At 38.5% G+C, this 21,319-nt stretch overlaps 1 protein-coding gene across 10 annotated transcripts in view; it reads left to right on the top strand.

The window, feature by feature from the left end:
• Positions 1-21,319, top strand: part of LOC118165223 — an 88,295-nt gene that overhangs the window by 173 nt on the left and 66,803 nt on the right. For 8 of the 10 annotated variants that reach the window (XM_035323179.1, XM_035323178.1, XM_035323174.1 and 5 more), the window contains exons 2-14: positions 3,632-3,859; positions 5,243-5,315; positions 5,532-5,642; positions 6,271-6,384; positions 8,004-8,198; positions 8,877-8,985; positions 11,608-11,765; positions 12,841-12,993; positions 13,349-13,450; positions 15,208-15,375; positions 18,403-18,512; positions 18,776-18,911; positions 19,027-19,230. In XM_035323179.1, the coding sequence (XP_035179070.1) occupies positions 3,708-3,859; positions 5,243-5,315; positions 5,532-5,642; positions 6,271-6,384; positions 8,004-8,198; positions 8,877-8,985; positions 11,608-11,765; positions 12,841-12,993; positions 13,349-13,450; positions 15,208-15,375; positions 18,403-18,512; positions 18,776-18,911; positions 19,027-19,230 (1,785 nt within the window). In that variant the 5' untranslated portion in view covers positions 3,632-3,707. Of the gene's footprint in view, positions 1-6; positions 268-3,631; positions 3,860-5,242; positions 5,316-5,531; positions 5,643-6,270; positions 6,385-8,003; positions 8,199-8,876; positions 8,986-11,607; positions 11,766-12,840; positions 12,994-13,348; positions 13,451-15,207; positions 15,376-18,402; positions 18,513-18,775; positions 18,912-19,026; positions 19,231-21,319 lie in introns of those variants that run through there. The other 2 variants (XM_035323175.1, XM_035323176.1) reach the window with 2 other exon arrangements.

The raw sequence follows: 21,319 nt of genomic DNA, 5'->3' as shown, positions 1-21,319 counted from the left end.
TATCGGATGGGGCAGTGCTTCAGTGATGAAAGCCTTGAATAGCCGGGCTTCAAAACGTGCCTGCCTGTCTGCTGACAGGGGGTAGCTGGTCCCAGAGCCCAGAATTAAGCTTCTCTGTTTGCCATTCTGTGAGGCGAGGGGCTGGAAGGAAAGGGAAAACTGCTAAAATGGGTCCTGTCAGCAGCTGGACAGGGAGGGGTTGGGAATCAGCTTGTGTATTTATTTATGAGCACATTCACAGTTTGGAGCAATTGGCAACCACACAAGGTAAGCCTTCAGAGAGATACACAGCAATGAGCGATGGTACAGAACAGCAGTGATGAGGTGGACTTTGTGCTCAAGTGCTGGCAAGGTCCAGGTCCCAAGGGGATCAGGCACCCAGATTCCAGCGGGATCTGAGCGCTCTAAAAAGTGCTGGCCTTGGACTCCATAAACATATATTTGGAGAAAGCACTGTGGTTAGAGCAGTCTTTTTTATAAGAACAGTATGTTTTGGCTTAGTAAATGCTTGCTCTACTCTTTTACAGATTCTTGTTTTGATTTATATCTTGCATGTTCTTGTTTGTCTTCTTGAGTGAAACTGTATATTCTTTTTTTTTTAATAAATGTTTTGAATCTAGCTATAAAGGGCAGCAGACAAAAACACACAGTGATCCAAAAAAAAAAAAAAAAAGACTAATTGGTTTATTTACTCAAAATCCTGTCTCTTTTATGCTGAGTTATGCAAAATTGCCGCAGCAAGAATGATCATTGACAACAGGTTTTGTTAGTATTTTAATCTAGGGTCATATTTTATGGCTAGACTTTAAGGAAATTGGACAAAAGATGTAGGTCAAACAGTATAATTAAAAATACAGAACAGCAGATTGGATCCAATAATAATTCACTGCTAATGAAATATGCTAGCACAAATTAATGGCTTGTTACTTAAGCCTGTTGGAAAGACTTTGTCCCAGTACAAAAGGCATTCAGTTTGAAAATGTGTCTTACAATCTTCTAACCAGCAAAGCTAGAGATTGGACATAACTATAAATCCAGTGTGTTCTGGGAATAGAAGCTGGCAAAAACACTCCTAGCAAAATATCAGAGCAGGATCTCGCTGGGATTTGGATAGCGGCTAATGTAACCGAGTACAGATGTTTATGTGGACCGAAAGACGTTCCCAGAATAAGAATACCATACAAACACATGGTGATTTTTATAGCAGAAAAACAAGGAAGTGGGGATAATAAAACATATGCTCTTATTTCTGATGAAGCATTTGCTGTTTTGCTCAACACGCCTGTACTGAAGTGGGCAGGCCTGCCTCTCCAGTGTCTGCTGCTGGGGCCTATGGAAGCTTCTGGAAGTCCCTTGGGTCACGGGGCTGATGCTCATATGAAGCTCCACAGGCTCCCCATGTGGCTCCCTTGGTCTTTCATCAGTTGACAGAGGAAGTAAGAGTTTCTGAAAGTGTGATGTATCATACACTAAGGTAACAGCTAAAATAGGTCAGATGGATTTCATCCCAGACACCTGGTTCTCACTAGACTACAAAGGGAGCCTAGGGTGATGAGTTTAAATAAAGATACTTGTGTTACACACAGATTTTGGTCAGATAAATTCTGTCTGAACATGGAGCTTTGTCCACTGATTTCTGGGAATCTTGGATTAACTCTTCAAAATTCATGGTGACAGAAGTGCTGCTTAAGTATAGGGCTGCTGATGAGTTGTGAGTCCTATGCATCACACTGCTTGCAACCATTTGTCCTCCTGTCTTCATACCAGCTTCACATGCACTGGCCTAACTGTGGGTCCCCTTCCTGAAAATGCTCTCAGTGTAACTCTTCCATGAAGAGCAGACTCACTGACCTGAAATGAGGACATCAGGGTCTCAGTGCTCTGTGGTTGAGGAAGAGGCAGAATACTACCAGGTCTTTGTGGCTTATGGAGCCCTTTCCTTCCCTACCATATACTATCTCACTCTACTTTTTTTCTCAAACCTATAGAGTTGCACCCGAAACCAGGCAGACTATTTGTACCCAGTTCTCATACTATAAAAGTGTATTTTGCTGATGCTTAAGACAAGTTCTTTCTGCAAGTTGAATTTATTTATGGGCAGATTTACTATTTTGCCAAAAATTTTGCTTTATCTGGATAAGTGGTAATCTATATTCCTGCTACTTCACTCCCCTCAGCTAACGCAACTTTAGTTCCAAAAAAATCTGAGCTAAGTAATTCCCTTTAGATTGCAGCCATATCTGAATGATTTTTATCTGAACTCCACTGCCTGCATAGTGGCATCTGTTTTTTTTTTTTTTTTTTCTCTCTCCCTCTTGCTTCATTCTTATTTATATAGCTGTCTGCTTTTTATTTTTCCTTAGCAGTGTTTAATTCAGCTGGTATTTTTTGCTTTAGTTCTGGGCTTCCCAGCACTTGTTTCTTTTCCTGTTTTCATTCTCTGCCTTGATAACTTTTTCATTGGCTGCACCATCCTTTCTTACAAACTCTTTACCCTGCTTTTATTTTGAGAACAACCATCTTCTCTTGCATGTGAAGTTCAGAGATCTGAATTCTCCATTTCCTTCCTTGGTTGCTTAGTTTGCAGTTCTTATTTGCCAGGCCAGTCTGAGACAAGAATTTGCCCAAGACCTTAGGATACCGTTGACCAAGAAGATCTGCAATAATGTATATCCTACACTTCTGTATTCAATCTCTATTGTTTGTTTGTTTAAGAAAAAGGGAGAAACCATATGCCCACAGCTGCCAAACAGATTCTGCAGACCACTGAGAAACAGATGCTACAGATTGTTGCTTAGTGGTTGATTACAAATGAACTTGCCTCTTCCTCCCCTTTGCTCCCAAGAAAGAAAACCCAAATCTTTCTTCAATGACTTGCTGCTTTTCCTTAAAAAGACAGCTCCTATATTTCTACTTTCTAATTGATAGCACATCTAACTGACAAGGTAGTAAATAACTATAATTCCAGATGTGGGGAAGGGAGCACAGCTACTTTAGAAATTCTCAAAAAAAAAAAAAAAAAAAAAGGTGTTTCCCATGAGAACAGAGTGACCTTAGTCAAGGGAATTATTTGCAGACAGCACATCTGTCAAAAAGTGGCATTTCTTCTTCATCAGTTTTTTTACTCATATTCTGGTCAACCTCAGGTAATAGTTTCAGGTGAGAGAAATAGCAAAAAAAAAAAAAAAAAATAGATTTTGAATGTCAGTGGTTTTTGTTTTGGTAAATAGTTAAAGCAAAAAAGTTTCAAGTGTTTTCTTGTAAAATGTTTTATTCGGCACATCAAATTTCATTTTTGATTATCTAAAGTTTCTGAAGTGTCCTTAATAAACTGGGTGAAAGAGGGAGGAGATACCATTTGTTAGTGGGATTAGGCTGGGGTCTTGAAAAATTTTGGCCCGGAACAGTTATCTCCTGTTTTCCTCAGTCTAGTAATCAAACTGGGAAGAATCCATTCCAACCAGTTCTGTTCCAGCTATTAAAATTATTCTCATTAAAGGAAATGCTGAATAGACACTTACTTAATGCAGATGTTATGTGTTATATACTGCTTATATATCTATTTATGTATTTTTATATACGCAATATATAGGAGTGGGAATTTATGCTATTTACATAGACATTTCTCCAGGTCCAGATTTCACAGGTGATTTGTTCTTCAGAAAGGAGCTTCCTCTTCTTGACTGCTTTGTCTTTTGGTCTGCCAAATGGAAATACACAAAATGGATGAAGTATACAAGATCTCTTCTACTGAGAAGGTCCAGCAGCTGGAAAGAGAACTAGCAGGACAGCTGGCAGAGCTGAAGGCACAAATAGAAGACAACGGGGTACTCCAGGGAACACCAAGCAGAGCATACAGGTAACAATAACTTGTGAGGCATGTAGGAGAGAGTGAGATTATAACAAGGCATTGTATCTCTCTTTTTTTCCTTTTATTCTATTCATATTTTTTCTAATAATACAGATTTCATGTGTCTAAACGTTCAATTTAGTGACTCCAGTGTATACATGGGAACCAGGAATAGCAGGTTTTTCATTGTGTGTCCACCCCACCATTACAGTTAAAATGGAAGAGAATGTGAAAGCATAAACTAAATCCCATTTCATGTCATGTATTGCAAACAAAATTTTAAATCTGCCTAGCATGTTAAGTATTTCTTTCTTGTGGTGAAGAGGAAGTAGCTTTAAACATAATGCTGGGATGTCTAAACAGAATGGTCACAAGTAAGACAGCTGCTCTTACTTTCCTCAGCCACAATGAGATATAAACTGTGACAATGCACCCAGGTTTGGCTTCAGGAAAGCTGTAGGCCACCTGGAGAATATTTGAAGGAAAACAGACATCAAGCAATCTTGACTACGACGCTTGAGACAAAAAGGAAAGCAGATGGACTACTGTCTCCACTCCAGTCTGAATTATAAATCTTCAGACACATGGGAGATTACTGTTAAGACGGGGGAATACGTTTCTGTTTTCATTTATGAATAGGGCAGAAAAACACGGGCTAAAATTCAAACTTTCCAAATACAGTGTTAATTAAACATTGATGTCTAGTTGAGGATGTTGCTGACCATTCATGATTAGAGGCCTTTAAGAACAAGATAGATAAATATTTGAAAGCAAAAATTTACTTTTCTTGCCTTAGTTGGAGTGCTAGATGATCACAAAATCCACCCCAGTCTAACCTCACTAGGGTTCTGAAGTGTTCCAGTGGCATTTCCCATATATTACTTTTGGCCAAGATTCAGAAGCAGTTTTCTAATGGTCCAGGTTTCACCTATGTTTTTAATTTAAAAACATCATTTTTATTCAGTTAAATAAAAATTTTGCTGCATATGCTTGCTCCAATCTATTGATGCATGCAAATTAAAAAACAGTTCTCATCCAGAACTTTTCTCAGCCCCTTGTGATGCAGGCATTTTAGGAAGGAAGCTGGTTAATTATGAAAGATGATTGTCAAGGAACTCTGCTGCATAATTCTGGGCTGTCATATGTGCCCATAGAATTGACAAGAATCCAGATGGAATTTTTAAAGACTTTGACTAAAATGGAGGTGGAAGAAATTAGTGTGCCAAAAATGTCTTCTAATTAAATAAATCATGCTGCTTTACTATAGGTTTTTATACCATTAAACTTGTTTACTGCTGACCTTACCATTTGAGTTGTGCTGGGCCTTACCAATGTTTGCACTCTACAGGCTTGTATGTAACATTCTGCTGAACTTTTTCTTTTGCTCTGCAGCTCTGTTCCAGTTCCAAAGGATGTAACTTATTTCAGAAAAGAAAGGGAGATAATACTGAAAAAAGTCTTACAGGTAGGTAGGTAAAGCATACACTAGCTTAAAATAGGTCTTTGTTCTTTACCAAGTCAAAAGTGAAAATTAAATTCAGAAAAAGTCATATGTTTTGTGGAATGAAAAACAGTCTGGGCCTGTAATATTTCTTTGTCACAGCTCCCAAATAAATTCAAAGCCTAAGTATTTTTCTATATTCACCACTCAGGAGATATATCCAAAATATGCTGTTTGCAGGTGACAGAGGCAAAACCCCTTGTTATTCAGGCTGATGTCATGCAGAGGGAGTTAGAGAGCTGCTGGAGAAGGGAGTACACAGCAGCAAGCTTGCCTCTGCTGCTGCACCAGGTAGGATTTCTGCTTGCTGCAAAGCTCCAGGAGGTTTCTTCTAGTCCAGCAGGTTGCACTGTGTTTTTAAAATAAGAATGGCATGCAACTCCTTCCTGAAAACAGGCATGAAAGCATTAGTGCTTGCAGTTTAAAACATTTCCTTGCCTGTTGTGAAAAAATCCTATTCTGTCTGTTTGAAGAATGCGAATCTCAGCCAGATCAGATGGGCTGGAACAATGTTCATGTATTTCCATGCTGCTTTTGCTCTGTTCTATTATATCTGCATTGTGGGATATTTTTATTCTCATTTTAAAATGGAGCTCAAATTTCTAGGCCCAGTGGATGGAATTCTGCCATTTTCCTTGTACTAAGTGTTTTTTTTTTTCATTCCCAGAATAATAGTGTTGTTGTTTTGTTGTTGTTTTTTTCCACTGAGACAACTTAAGTACCCAACATAATATTAATGTATAGAATGTTTATATTAGTAGTAGTAGTAATAAGAGCACAGGGGTCTTTGATGACTTATTATTTTCATGTTGTTGCCTGATGCTCATGATGATCTATATACTGCTTCAGTTTCCTATCGTGTTAAAATGCTGTTGTTTACTAATGTGTGATGTGTTGGTTGTTTTTGATTTTATTCAAGTTTTTTACAGACAGAATCACTCAGCTAGTCCAGAGTAAATATTTGCACATGCTTAGATGGAAGAGATTTTGTACTCACAGCAGTGTTATCGAGAAGCTTTATCCTCTCTATCAGGTAGGGTCCAAAAAGTAGGTTCTAGCACATTTAGTAGATGCAAAACAGTGTTTTTCATTGTTGGCAATGGCTTTTTTTTTTTTTTTTTTTAATCCAAATTAAAAAAATATTAACGTTAAGGGTAATTTATAAAACTTTTTAATATTTAGATTTTGGTATCTGTTACGGTAGCATCTGTTTATATGGTTTATGTAGAATCATAGAATCATTTAAGTTGGAAAAGACCTCTAATATAATCCAGTTATTAGGTTTCAAGAAATGCAATACTTGCCTGGAGTATCACATCCCTGTCTTCTACCTGCTAGTACATAATACGGATATTATGTATGTAATAGGCATTTAACCCCATTTAACTACAGTTGTTATGGTTTATCGAAAAATATAAGCACTTGTAGCCAAGCAACATCTCAAGTCCAGTTTAGGAAGGCTGAGGGTTTTTACTTTTTATCTGTGCTTTTACTGTCATTTACTTTAATAGCAGTTATTTTTCTCAGTTCAATATTTTCAATTTTCCAGGAGAAGCAATTTTTGCTGCAAATAAACTGAGTTCTCTTACAGGTGAAAATGTTTTTTTTCCTCTTCAGACACAAATAAATGTCAAGCAAAATATCTTAAATAACTGCTTTGCCAATATGTGACTATTCTTCTTTATAGTTATAATTCATACTTGTTGATGGAATCTTCTATTAAATCATCTGTGTTGTCAACAACTCTATTTTCTGCTGAGCATGGTCGTGCCAGTATTCTCAGTAAATCTTTTGCTCCTTGGGTGGTTGGAATTTTTTGGAGGTTGTGACTGCTGGGAATCATGGTGGTGGAGCTTGGTAATGAAGACGGTAAAGAGATCCACCACTTTCCCACATGAGCTTAATGACAAGAAACAGAACTGCAACAGAACTATTTGGGAAATGTATGAGCTGAGGGCCAGGAAAGAGAAAACTGATGCTTTGGTGCAGGCAGAGAAAGTGGCAAACTATGTGCATGCTTATCCAGATCCCTTGCTGTTAACACTACTTAAGCATCTCATTCTGCCATTAATTGATAAAAAGGAAAATGCTGAGTAGAAAATGTTAAAAGTGCATTTCAAGTTCTTGGCCAGTTCCAGACTGCCTCTGACCAGCATGGATGAGCATCTAGACGAGCTGTTCCCTAATGGGAAGCTCTCTAACAACATCAGCAAGGTGTGCTTTTAAAAAATTGCACTTTTGCTTAGTCTTTTAAAGGAACACATTGAGTGAGTGGGGCATTTGTATGTGATAAGTCTCACCTTTTCTGGTGCTACTTGAAGAGTCTGGCCTATTTAAATGGAGAAAACGCGTGAAAGGATCCTTACATGTTCTTCAACATTATTATTAATGTCTGCATTCACACTTTCATGACTTAGTATACTTTGAGCTGTCTGCTTATGGTCAAGTATTAGCTGCTTAGAGAGATTTACTATTTAGACTGAAATTCACTTTTCCTCATTGGAAATACCATTCTTAAGCATTTAGGAAGGAAATAATCCTTAGAGATTATTCTCAAACAGACATTTCTTGGGGATTGCAGTGGTCTTCTAGCTATTAAGAGATGATGCACAAGTGCAAAAATGATAGTGTCTCTTCTATATTCCTAAATAGCAGCGAGTTAGTCACATCATGGAGGAATACAATGATGCAGTTCAGAGGGCTGCAAGACTTTCAGCTGCAAGGGAGAATTTCCTGACAGGAAAGAAAAATCCAGTGAATGTAGTAACACAGGAAGATCTGATGATTTACACTCAGTGGTTAGTGTGCCACTTACGCTCTCTGAAGGGCATTCACCGTTTTCTCCAGGTAAGGCAAACAGTTTGATCAGTAAAAATATAATTACACAGCATTCAAATCCTGGGTAAGAAAGTAAATTCAGGAAGATAAAATTAAATGTAAAAGAAATCTAGAGGTTTGAAGCTTACTGAGCCAAACTGCATACATATGACTTTCAGTTCTTTTAGCATATTGATTTTGCTGGAAAGAAAACACCTAAATTCAGCTTTGTCATTGTTGTAAGTGGGATAATGAGTTCTCTGGCTGCAGGGTAAACAGCTTTGGACTCCTTGCATTTAAGGAGATCTAGAATGAGAAGGAGAAAGCTTGAGAGGCTTTTTTCCATATTGTTACTCTGATGCTGTTTTGATAGAGCAGAATGTTATGAAACGGTTGAGTCATCTTGATGAATAGTTAGTAGATTTGAGGAGTCTGTTTGTTTAAGTGTTGCTTGTAGATTTGAGGAGTCTGTTTAAGTGTTGCTTTTTGAAGACAAATCTGAATACATCCTTATTTTATCTAGTTTTTTAATGATTTTATTAGTGCTAAAAGTCATTGACAGTGAATGAACTTCTATAATTATACAGAACGGATAACTGTTTTTTTTTTTTTTTCTTTTGTGTCTTATTTTATTACTAAATTTGCTATTGAATAGTTGTATGCCTTCTAACTGACTTAGAATAACAACAAATATGTTTTTAAATCCAGATTCTCCAGCATTTGCCTTCTTCTCGTAGACTGAATGTGGTTGATGAGAAATGTCCTGATGTGATCCCAGACAACTGGGACAAATTAAGTGCTTTTGACAAGAATTCAGATATTTTGAATATTAATATATTTTCCTCTTCAAGAGTTTTAAGAAATGGTGAGAAATGATCAGCTTTCCTTTAAAAGTCCTATGGATAATGCATTTGTTTATGTATGTTCTTTAAGAAAGGTCAACGTGGGAATGTGGGAAATGCTGAATGTTGTCCTTGGTTTATATGCTTGAGAAATTTGGAGCAAGGCTTTTAAAGTCAGCAAGAATCCTGGAAATCTGGTGTCCAAACTCCAAAGTGTGGAGCCTTAAGTCTATGGTGGTTGCTGTTCTGGCCTCGCTGTGTACTGGGCTGCAGAAACAGGCAGTTCAGAAGAATACTTGTGGGATCAGCTCAGTGGAGAATCCAGGATGTTGTCCTGATTATGCCAAACCCTGAAACTCACCCTTCCAAGTTTCTGCAAAGACATTATTTAAAATATTTCAGTGGGTGGCCAGTTTCTGGAGAAACTAAGAAAAGAGAGCTATTGTTCTCAGACCCATACTGAACTATCTCTAGAAAAATCTCCTTGTGGTTATTTTCAAGTTCTCCTTTCTTTTGAAGGACGGGAGTGATGTTGCTTATGTGGAATTACCCACGTGAATGGTACTTAGCCCAACAGCATTCCTGTTGCAGAGTGTTTAAACCCTATAATTTAACCTGTGCTTTTACAGTGGGAATAGTGTTGCACTGTAGGAGCCCACAGGACTCCTCTGGACTGTCTCTGGAAAAGCACAGGCCCTGCCTCTCTCCTGGGTGTGAAGCAGGGTGTATGCCTCCTCCTTGCAGTCAAAAATGGACTGCCTGGGATGGAGGAACAAAAGGGGACTGGGTCTTGTCCTGCCCCTTCCCTTGCTCCACTGAAAACTTCTACCACAGGGTGTGTGCCTGTGGGCCTGCAAGGGGGAGCAGGCCACAACTCTGGCCTAGAATGACACTGCCCTGTGAGTGGCACTTGGTGGAGAACAGTGTAGGAAGGGAAGAGATGGAGAACAGTGCTAAGGAGAGTGCACGTTTACCTGGGAAGGATACAGGGCCTTTAGCTCTTAGTTAGTTGTCTACCTAAACTCAGACTGGTCTAACTGGCCTTGCTGGTGCACCACTCTTTCTCTCCTTAGCCCCAGAGGGGTCCCAGGCATGGCATGGCATCACTGCACCAGGAAAGCAGCACCACCAGTGTTAAGGCACAGGGAGAGGACAGTTAAAACCCTTCTTCCCTGATGAAGCCCCTCAGACAGGCCATATTTCTCTCACAAGTGTGATAGAGGAGGGAGGGATAAGTCATGATCCCACATACAGTGGGCTAATAATGTATAGAGAAGGGCACAAGACCTACAATATGTTATAGGGTTCATGCGAGCCATTCATTTTGCTGAGAAACAGACACTCACTGGTATTTAAAAAGCAACTCAGAAGTGATCTAGCTCATTTTGATCTTCAGTATTTAGTTATCTAATATTTGAGGCACAGTATCATATTACCATCATAAGCTTCATTCATCTCCTAGCTAGATCTGAGCTTCACAGATGAAACAACAGAATGATTAAACAAGACATTAAAAACAAAGACGAAGTAAAGCATGGAACAGAGGAGCAGATGGCCCTTTATTGCTGAAACAATGAGATAATAAATTAGATTACGTGTAGTTCCACTAAACCCCAAGAGTTTTACTGAACTTTAGCAAACAGTAACTTACGTATTAGAATCATTGTGTGTATCAGCAGTACCCATCAGTATTGAGTAAAGGAGAATGAGCTGGCATTTTTTCAGACTTTCAAAATTCTTTGGAAAAGAAGTAGCAGGTACAGTGCTGCTGTTTGTGATGGCTTGACCTGAGACAGAAACCAGGCAGTTGGAATAGTGGTAATCTTTCTGAAGAGGAAGGTGATGGCACAGGGCAAACAGTAAGATTCTGCATAAAAGACAGAGTTAAACTTACTTCTCAAAAAGATTAAAAGATGACAAAATGTATAGGAACACAGTAGTTTTGTCTGATCAAAGGTGAAGGAATACCAAAGCCTCGAGCAAACTTGAGACGAGGTAAAGGAGGAGAAAACATTTCATTTCTTCTAAAAATGGGTACTATGCTGCAGACAAGACTCTTCAACATGGATACCAGGCCGCTCAGCCATCCCTAGCACACCCATGTTTCAGAAGTTTGTGATAACAGCATCATGCCATTACCAGATACTGGAGGTGTGATAACCCTAAATAGTAACATACTTGAAGTTCTTGTGGCATGTGAAGATATGGGAGGTGTGTGTGTGTGTGAGAAGAATGCTGTACGCCCCTGAGCTGTGACTCTTTGTTCAGGCAGTAGGATTTGTTAGTTGGCATCGTCTCCCCACTAGAAGATAGGCACTCCTCCAAGGACCATAGAGGTGACCTGACCTGCAACAGCTGTTAGACTTTCAGGGTCTGGTGGAAGGCCCTTTCCTAAAAACAAAACAAAAACAAAAATCCATATGAGTGTGGGCTTTTCCCTTCCTCCTTCTTTCTCTGGCATATATCTGCTTCAATCTGGAAAAAGGAAATTACATCATTGTGTGGATGCAAAGCAAAGGGCAGTGACAGTACTGCATGCAGTCATGTTGCTTAAAATGTCAATGTTCTCCAGCTGGTCTGATTATGGCTTTTTGCAGAATCCTGCCACAAGGACACTGGATTCACTTTGCCACAGCACAGCACTGAAACTGAGGAGCTGAGACCCCAACTCCAGCTTCTGATGGCTCACTTTGGTATTGACTACAACCTTGAGGATCTCAAGAACCCAGCCAATGAGATGGAGCTCTTTTCCCTGGTAACTGAAATGCGTTTCTTCATACTTAGGGGAAAAAAAAAAAGTCTTTAAAAGTGTGGAAGGAAGTTCCATAAGTTCCATTTATGACAAGTCAGTGTTTTGTGTCATGGAAAAATAAGGCTATGGTCGCTTTTGTTCCTGACGGGAAGTGGCAGAGTGGCAGAAAAGCCTGGATCATTCCCAATAAGCTGTGGCAAACTCTGACAGTTCTGCAGAATTTGTATTTTCAGTGTTATTGCTCTGAGTCTGTACCTTTGCTCTCCCATCACTCACTTGTGCCTTTTGTGTGTTTTTCTCGGGTTTTCCTGCCATTGTGTTGTGGTACTTCCACTAGAGGTCGGCTTCTACACACCATCACGCGGGACTTTGCCAAGTTGCCACAGTTAGGGGTTATCAGCAGGAAACCTCCTGGTTTTCACCTGTTCTGTCACCTACTAGCCAAAACCAACCCCAAACCTCCACTTTGTGTTCAGGGCTCAGAAGAGATGTATAGCTGAGAAACGTAAATAACGTTGCTTTTAAAAACGCGTCTTGTCTTACAAACCATGGCCTGTAGTGGAGCCGGTGGTACAGATGAAAAGGACAAAGGTTTGGTTAAATAAACTGGTCTGTAAGTCTGCCATCAAATTTGACTTGCCCCAGTGAAATAACTGAACTACCCAAGATAAGTACAGGCTAGGAAATAATGCAAATTACCTTCACTGTAGGCCAGTGGTGGTTTATTAATTTTTGAACAGGATTTTCAAAGAACCTCCTCTTGGTCAATGCTATTCCTACCAGAGTTGATGATAATAGATTTACCTTTAAACTTGAACTAGAAGACAGTAAGTATTTTTGAAAATCCTAGTCTTCTTTTTGGAGGCTCTGGAGTTAATATCATGGAGTTTCATTTTGCCTGCTGGAAAGGAAAGAAGGAAAAAAAAAAAAAAACAGAACCAAAATGTCTCCTTTGTCTCTTGACCATTCCAGTTATTTATTTTGTTTCAGCCGATTATGTACATTATTATTTTTTTTTACAGAATTTAATATGCTGCTTGTGAAATTTATAACTGTGCCATCTCCTTTTATACTTCAGGTTGTCAAAAAATTTAGAAGCATCTTCTGCAAACAGCAGACAATGAGAACATTTCCAGTTTATGGCACAGAGGCTTCTAGATCAGATAAATGGGGCATGTTAGATCCAGCCAGGGCTTTGAAGAAGAGAGCCAATTGGATTCCCTTTTTAAAGGTAATTGTGAGGAACTTTCCTTTTTTAATTGTCTTAGTAAAAAGTCCTAACGAGTCTTCAGGATGTACCAAGATATATTTCAATAAATAAATTATTCTTTTTTTTTTTTTGACAAATAAAATGATGCTCTTTGAATACTTCAGGTCTTAAGTACCTGCTATACTTCAGTATAGCATATATGTATATATATAGCATATATATATAGTATAGCATATCTGCACAGTCAAGAGCCCGTGTTCATGTCTGTTGAAAATAAAAAGTGAATATATTGCACTTTCCTTACTAAATATTGCCTCTTATCCCAAAAACATGTGGTGATATTCATGAATTATGTGGTTATTTTTATGTCAAACAGATTAAGCCTAAAGTAGATCCCTGGCAGCAAAAGCTTTTGATAAAACTAAAACAATGGAAAAAAGCAGATAAGATGATGGACCTTCATTCAAAATTTGTAGAGGTAATATAACTTCTTATTTAAAGTTATTTTAATTTAGTTATTGTATGCTTCCAGGGATATTGAATATCTAGAGAAAGGTTGCCTCAGGTTTGTGTATCATCTGTATATGCCTAAATTCATTAAAGATGCATTACTAAGGTGCTATAGAGAGATTTCTTTTCCACTCTTTTTCAGTTCAGTGGTTTCAAAATGCAGCCTGAACATCTGAATAAATATTCAAAAGCTCTGAAGTTCACCTAAGTCAGGTCAAGTCAGCCTCAGAATTTGTGTCAAAAGTGTCAAAGGAATTGCTCAGAACAGCTTGTTTTTATTTTCATTTTTCTTTTTTTCATTTGACCAAGGTTCAGGCCTGTGGTCAAGGCAAGGGAGATGCTCCTATAGTGAGGCACAAGTCTAAAACTTAGTGAGGCACAACACAGACTGCCTGTGACCCATGGAGAGGTATCTGAGCTTCACAGGTTCTCTTGATTCTAGTGATATATTGCCATTTCTGGCCATTTTGGACATATCCTGCAGGCCAGCCCAATTCCATCCACACTGCCTGCCCTCAAGCACATTCACAGATCAGGCCTGCTTTGCATCCACAATGGGTTTTAGGGACCTGTAACACTTCACACTTCACATCATTGTCTTGCAAATCACATTCAACTGTAAAGCATAATATTCATTTGTCCTAATTAAATCATATTTACTGAATGTACCCTGTCTGACTTGTGTGTGCCCAATAAGCTCTGCTCATTCACACCTGCTGCAAATGCATGGAGGGACTGCAGGGCTTACTGGAAAGTCTTATCACATTTTTCCTGTGACATTTTCATGTGTCTGGCATCCTCATCTGTAAAACTGGTATAACAGGTGTTCTCTGCCTCTTAAAGGATGAGAAGAATTAATACACTTAAGATGGTGAGCTAGTACTATAGGACTGGGTCTGTACAAATATCTCAGAATACAAAACTGATCTGGCAATCAGATGGTGAGATTAGTGCCTCTTATTTCATTGCTTAAGGCATGACTATGTTCTTCAAATTATATATTTGAAACAAGTGATGAAAAAATCCTGCAAGATTAGGTATATTTTTCAACAATTACCTTTTGCACTGTGACAAGTTTTATTTAACGTGTTTTTTTTTTTTTTTTTTTTTTTTTTTTAATTTAGGACTAAAATAAGCCTTCTTTTATGACTCCTGTTTTCAGACCCTTTCACCATGCCAAATACTTCACAAAGAAGCCATTCTTTCAGATCTTGCCACAGCATATAATTTCTCTGGAAAACTTGGGCAAAAGCTGTCATCACCACTAACAAAAGAAAAAAAAATGGCTTTTCAGCTCACTGGGACAATGAAAAAAAAATAAAATCATTTTCTTTGTTTTTCCCTTAGTAGATTGCTCAGCAAATATTGTATTTTTGGTTTTGGTCAATAAACATATATACCTCCTTAAGGATGAGGAGTAACAGCAAAAGAGAGAGGAATTACACAGGAGTCCCATCCCTCCACAAATCTCAGTAAGAAATTAAGTGCTTCAGTATCCTTTACTGACTGGCGCATCCCTTCAGTATGTGATGACAGACAAGTGCATTTCTATATTTTCACTCCAGAAAGTGGGCAGCAGACAACTTTCTCAAATAAAGGCAAAGCAGTAATGGGCAATGCTGTGCTCCCTCACTAGATGCTCTGAATTGGCTGACTTGCTTTCTGGCATGCTGACTTGTTTTCCTTGTGAATCTTTCCTCTGTATTTGTTGTGGTATGTCTAAAGGTCTCGGACATGGAGAGGGTGATGGAGGGTCTCCAGAATCATGCAGCAGTGGTGCTCAAACAACATCCTTTGTGGTCAAGTTCTGCCACTGCCACTCCTCATGCCTCAGGACAGCTGAGTTACGATCATATCTGGAAGGAAGTCTATGCCTTCACTGAACATCACCAGGTACTTGGAAGAGGAAAAGATGAATAACAGTCAATGAACATGTCTAGCAAGCATTTGTCAGTTCCACCGGGGGCTTCTCTAACTGATAAGTCTTGCTTTTCCAAAATTCAATCTCTTTTTTTTTTTTTTTTTTTGCTAGACAGATCTGCCCAGCTGCAAGGTATGGTAGCTTGTCCAAACAACGTACATGATGCCCTCTCTTCCCTGGAGCTTGCTAGGGGCTGTGCAGTAGTTGCTGGAGGCCATCCAGCAGCTGAGCACCTGTGAATCTGACAGCAGATATCTTCTTTGTGTAGGGACCTGTTCTCACACCTGCAAGAGAACAAGTTCCTCTTTTCAAGGAGGAAGTGGAATTTGTGGGCATGGCCTTAAGGAGGTTCAGTAGCTGTAAGAAAAGAAGTTGTGAGAGATCTTCAAGTTTTGGGGAGGGGAAAAAAAAAAAAAGACAAATGGCCTAACTGACAGCATAGTGAATAAGAAGTAGGGTCTGCCTCTCTGGTATCTGGGAAATTTGTGGCATTTCTTATATGGCATACTCAAACTGTTACTAATCGTCTGAATCAGAAGGTATTCCTTTGATGGACTTTGATTACCTGTTTATCACCCTTCTGATTCAGAAGTCATTCACAGCTGCAGCTTTAACAAAAGTAAAAGCATTACATACAGAACTTTTAAATATCAGAAGTTCCTGCATCTCCAGTCGAATACTTAATTTGGATCACTATACCAGTGTCAGGCTGCCTGCATCAGTGGGCCCTGGGAAAATTGAGAAAGGGCTGAAGAATCTCCTTGCTCCACTGTTTGTTTAAGAGGAAAAGTCTCGGCTACCAGACCTGGATGCAGCCCCAGTGTCAATGGGAAAGTCCTGCACCCCTGCTTGTGGTCAGGGTCAAGCAGGGCAGTGGGTGATAAAGAAGCAGGGGAAAGGGAGCAGAGGCAGAAAGACATCACTTAATCTCTCCTTATTCCCTCCTTCCTGCTGATGAATCTGCTCCAAGTCTGCTACCAACTCTGTGTATAAAAATAAACCCACATATTTTTGTTAGGAAAAGCTCCCACATGTAAAAACATGCAATTCTTCTTACCTCAGGCTGACTTTAAACCAGGATACAGGAAATGTTTGATTACGTAATGAAACTTCAGGAAAAAAAAGAAAGAAACAAACAACAACAAAAAAAATAGGTTGACTAATGCAAAGTAAATAATGATTAATTAAAAAAAAAAAGGAAAAAATAAATTTGCACTGTACCTTTCCTGACAAGTACACTGACTCCATGACTGGACTGAGAAAAAGTACTTTTGCAAGGGACATGACTGATCTCAGTAGCATTAGGTTAATTAAAAACCTAATTTTGAAATCAGCCTGGTCATGATGGTATAGCAAGGCTAAACTTAGTGCTTTTCTTGTGGAAGATCTACGTAGATCCCATTGTTTTTAAAAACAAAATTCAACTTTTACCCAAATATATGGCATCAGGCTTCTTAGTTCACTGGCATATTTAAAACAGCATTTTCTGTATCGCTTTAAAGTGGAAATTTTAAGTGGACATGCTTCATCTCTTGCTTAGTTCAAATAATTACACTGATACTTAATGGAGATGCAAAACTACTGCTCTTGATTCACAAAACTATATTATAATTCTATTTAAGCTCACGTTACTTTAAATAATAGTGATCAAAAGACCTAGTATTTCTGAAATTTAAGAAATTAGATATTGTTTGGAATCAACAGGAGCAGGATGAATGAGGATGGTCATGGCTGGGAGAAAGATAAGAATAGAATAACCAGTTAACAGATAATCTATCATTGCAGGGATTATAAAAAAAAATGTATCAGTGTTTGACAGTTTCTCATGATTTGTTTGCCTTGAATTAATTTTTGGAGGTAACATACTCATGTCAACTTGCAAATTTATATAACAGCCAACCAAGTCTGGAGTTCATTTGCATTACTTGTACGTGTGCCTTTTTAAAAGTACCAATTTGTGAATTAATATTTGTGAATATTAATATGATTTTTGATAACCAGAAGAAAACAGTGCCAGAATCAATATTATAAAATCCTTAGCACACTGAAAAGTATTCCAACTTACGCCATCCGAATTCAAATGAAGTAGTAAAATAAATTGGGATAGAGAAGTGGGTTAAGAGGACAAATTTTTCTTGTATACTTGATTGTTTGCCAAAATTAATTGGATGACGCCTAGTAAATCACTACCCAAAATGTTCCATAATTAATAAATATTGTGTGACTCATAGCGATCTTCTCATTTACACTGGTACTAACGCCAATTTAATTTCACTGTTGGTGGAGTAACTCCTGATTCATGTGAGAAAGCCTTGGAGTTGATAACAAGGCAAGTATACATACTTTCCTCCTTGCTGCCCTTCTGCTACTGTTCATACTGCATTGTTGAGTGTGCTGGAAAGGAGTGAGGGAGAAAGAAAACAACAAAGATTGTTTTTAATTTTACAGAATGTTAACTATGGTTTTTAGTATATGACTGTGGTGGAGATGTTTTGTGCACATCACAGTAAAACTTTTCCACAGCATCGTCTGATGTTACTTCTTCGTTGCCACACTATGAGTTTGCCCCAGCCTCAGCCTATTGTCTACTGGAGCCCAGAAATCATTTTTTACTGGAAGGGAAAAGACAGGAAGATTAGTAGGTCAAACATGTAACTAACCATAGTTGGGCTGAGGTTTTGATGAGACAGATGTTCTGAACTTTTTTGGAAGAGTTTCTTGATCTGACCCTTGCTGCTGTCTTGCCTTTAAAATAGGGATAGTTCATTCATACAGCCTAAGGATTTTATAAGGATAAAACACCAAGGACTGGAGAGCAATCAGATATTGAGTAGGGCACTTCTAGGGCACCATAATTTCACAGCTGGATGGATTATGAATTTGTTCCTGTATGGCAGTTCCTTTCCTTTTTTAAAATAAATCTTATGCATAAAGCTGTGAAGTGATAAACATAAGCATACTTAACCAAAGCAGTCTTTAACCATATGTGTTGTAACTAGGAACTAAGTACTGAGGATGATCACACAGCAGTGGCTCACAGTGAGGAGGATGTAGAAAACACCAGCTCCAGTAAGCCCCCAGGATCCTACAGAAAGAGGAACGAAAGGGGGTAAAAATTTTCTTGTATATACGTATGCATTTTATAAAACCTGAAGGAAGAAAAATATTAGCCAGTATTTCTCTGATGGAAGCAGTAGTGCCATCCTCTTTTTCATTATTCCAAAATGGAGGTTTCCATGACAGTGAGTCCCAGAGGTAGCAGCAGACTCTTAGACAACAGACATTTCAAAAGTCTTTACTTTAAAAATGTTTAGAAATCTCCTTGAGTAGGAAAAACATAATTACATTTTTTTTTTTTCTGTCTGGAAAAAGGTATAGTTATATGAGCACCTTGCAGCTGCTAGGATTGGAAGAAGGAACAACAATTGCCAACAAGGAGCATGTGGTGACAAGAGGAACCTACCTGTCCTTTCTTCTCCTACGTCACCTGAGGCTCCGAGAGCTAAAGGTAAAAACAAACAACAAAAAAACACTCAATCTGCATGGATCGGAGTTGCTGGTTTTTTACAATGAGGACTGTCATCCAACTGCAAACAACTGTGTGTCGCTCTGGTTTGTTTCAGCGAGTATGCCTGGGGATCCTGAACTACTTCAGGTCTGTGGAGAGAAGTCTGACCATCAGTACCTCAGGCCTCTCCTTCAAGGCTGGTCATCTAACTGCCAGTGCAGAAGACACCTCCTGGGTCAGTGCTGCCAAAGGAGGCACTGGTGTTTCTGGTGGTTTGCGCTCTCAGCCCTATATTCACTACACGCCAGCTGACTACAAGGTGAGTAGTCAGCCTCGCCTTAAGCCTAGTGGACCTAGCCTTAAGTATACCTTAAGGCTGGCAGACCTAGCCATAAGTCTTCCAAAGCACGTACTGCAGCAGAAGTATCTAATCTCGCCTTCTACTTCCATGCAAATTGTGTTGTGATAAATTGCTGAGTCATTTGAGAGATTCAGTGTAACTTGTTCTCAAAACCGTGTCTTGCATTTATGGACTTTGTACCTGTATCCGCCAGCGGTCTGTAACAAACCCATGAGAAACTTCAGGCATGCAGTACTGTACAGTCAGTAAGGCTAGCCAGATAACCATTAACTTAGACTAGTGCTGCTGGCTCACTTAAAGTAAGACATTTTATACGTGTAGGATTTTCACACAGTAGATGTTCCTGATAAATCTGAGGCATGTTGTGATCTAAGGAAATTATTTATTTAGATGTAGGTACAGTTTAGGGTTTATTGTTTTGAACCTCAGATGAGAGTATGTGGTTGAATTGCTAATATTAGTACACTTACCTTCACAGACTGGAAAAAAATAATTTCAGTTAAATTCCTAAGCTTTATCAAGCTTTTGTTTCCCCACCTTTTTTTTTTTTTTTTTTTTTTTAGTAAAATATACCAAAGAGAATGAATATATCATGCTGATATTAGTGGTTTAGATGTGATAAAATGTCTTGTCTTTTGAGCTGTAAAATTTCTTTTCATCTCTGCTACCTAACACTCAGCTCAAAATTCTCATATAAAAATCCTAAAGAGGCACTGCAGCACTTTACTTCTTCAGCGCTTTATTGAAGGCTTGTTTTTTTTATATGTTTTCACTGTAGAAACGTGTTGAAACAACATTGTTACTTCATGGAGGAATTATGGCTATAACTAAAAAGGAAGCAGGTTTCCTGCCCACATTTTTCTTCCATTAAGACTAAAAAAAAAAAAACAACAACAACAAAAAAAAACCCACCCCCAAAAAACTTTCCTGTCTCTAAACATGATAAAAGTCTAAACCTCTTTAGAAATAAAATGTCTGGGGAGGAGGTAGAGTTGCTGATACTTTTAAAGTATCTTTAGTTTTATTTCTAATACAGACACTTTTATCCTTTAAACATCTTTAAAAACCCAACCACTTAAACTTCCTAAATGGAAAGCTACTTGGAACTAGAAAATTGTGATTTTTCCATTTAATCAATATTGAATGGGTTGGCCCAGCATCTTCAAATTTTCAGGTCAGAAAAAGAAATTAAAAAATTATTCTTTCCAGTGGAGAATTCGGTTTTCCTGGAAGCAGGCATTGTGACAAACTGTTCTTCTGATTCTGGAAGAACTGTGCATAATCCATCTTTATTTTCATTCCCTTTTTCCTGTTGCAAGGTGGGAGAAATGATGCAAAGATCAATTCTGACCTTCTATCGAAGCGCTCACTGTTCTGGTGATTATCTGTGAGATGCTTCAAAGAGCCCCTAGCAGTGAGGGAGGCATTGTTTCACCATGGCCTCTCTTTCCCCTAGACTAATACATAGATATGGATATATATGCTTGAACTTCAACTAGAGCCTAGATAAATATTTACTAATTCTATTACAGTTTAATTGGCAATGAATTTAAAAGCATGGACAACAGTATTTCCTTAACAACAGTTTCTAATGTGATTTTCTTTTTTTAATTTTAATATACTGCACAGACTGTCTCCCAAGAACTGAAACAATAATAGAGCCATTTTCCTGGCAAACTAATTGAGACCTATCTGACATACTCTCTGATGCATGCTATAAAACCAGGACTGTATGGCACTGTTTTTTAAATACTTTCGACATCTAATCTATGTCCAAAATTGTGTTATGAATCCTTTCAAATTGTAATCTGAGCCATTGTGATGGCTCAGCACAAAATACATCTGAAACTGAGAGTCTGAAGCAGTTTTGCACACTCAATAACAGACTGCTTGGGATGGAGGTCATCAGCAATGTTAGTTTCAATGACAGAAGGCCCTGCAAACAATGCATTACATTAAATTAAACCTCATTCTGTCCCCTGCTGAGATTCAACTTGAAAGAAAATAGATAAAATATATGTAGGAGCATGAGTGTTATTTTATAACC

Source organism: Oxyura jamaicensis, chromosome 3 (genome assembly GCF_011077185.1).
Source record: "Oxyura jamaicensis isolate SHBP4307 breed ruddy duck chromosome 3, BPBGC_Ojam_1.0, whole genome shotgun sequence".
Taxonomy (NCBI): Eukaryota; Metazoa; Chordata; class Aves; order Anseriformes; family Anatidae; genus Oxyura; species Oxyura jamaicensis.
This window is presented reverse-complemented; position numbering and strand designations above follow the sequence as displayed.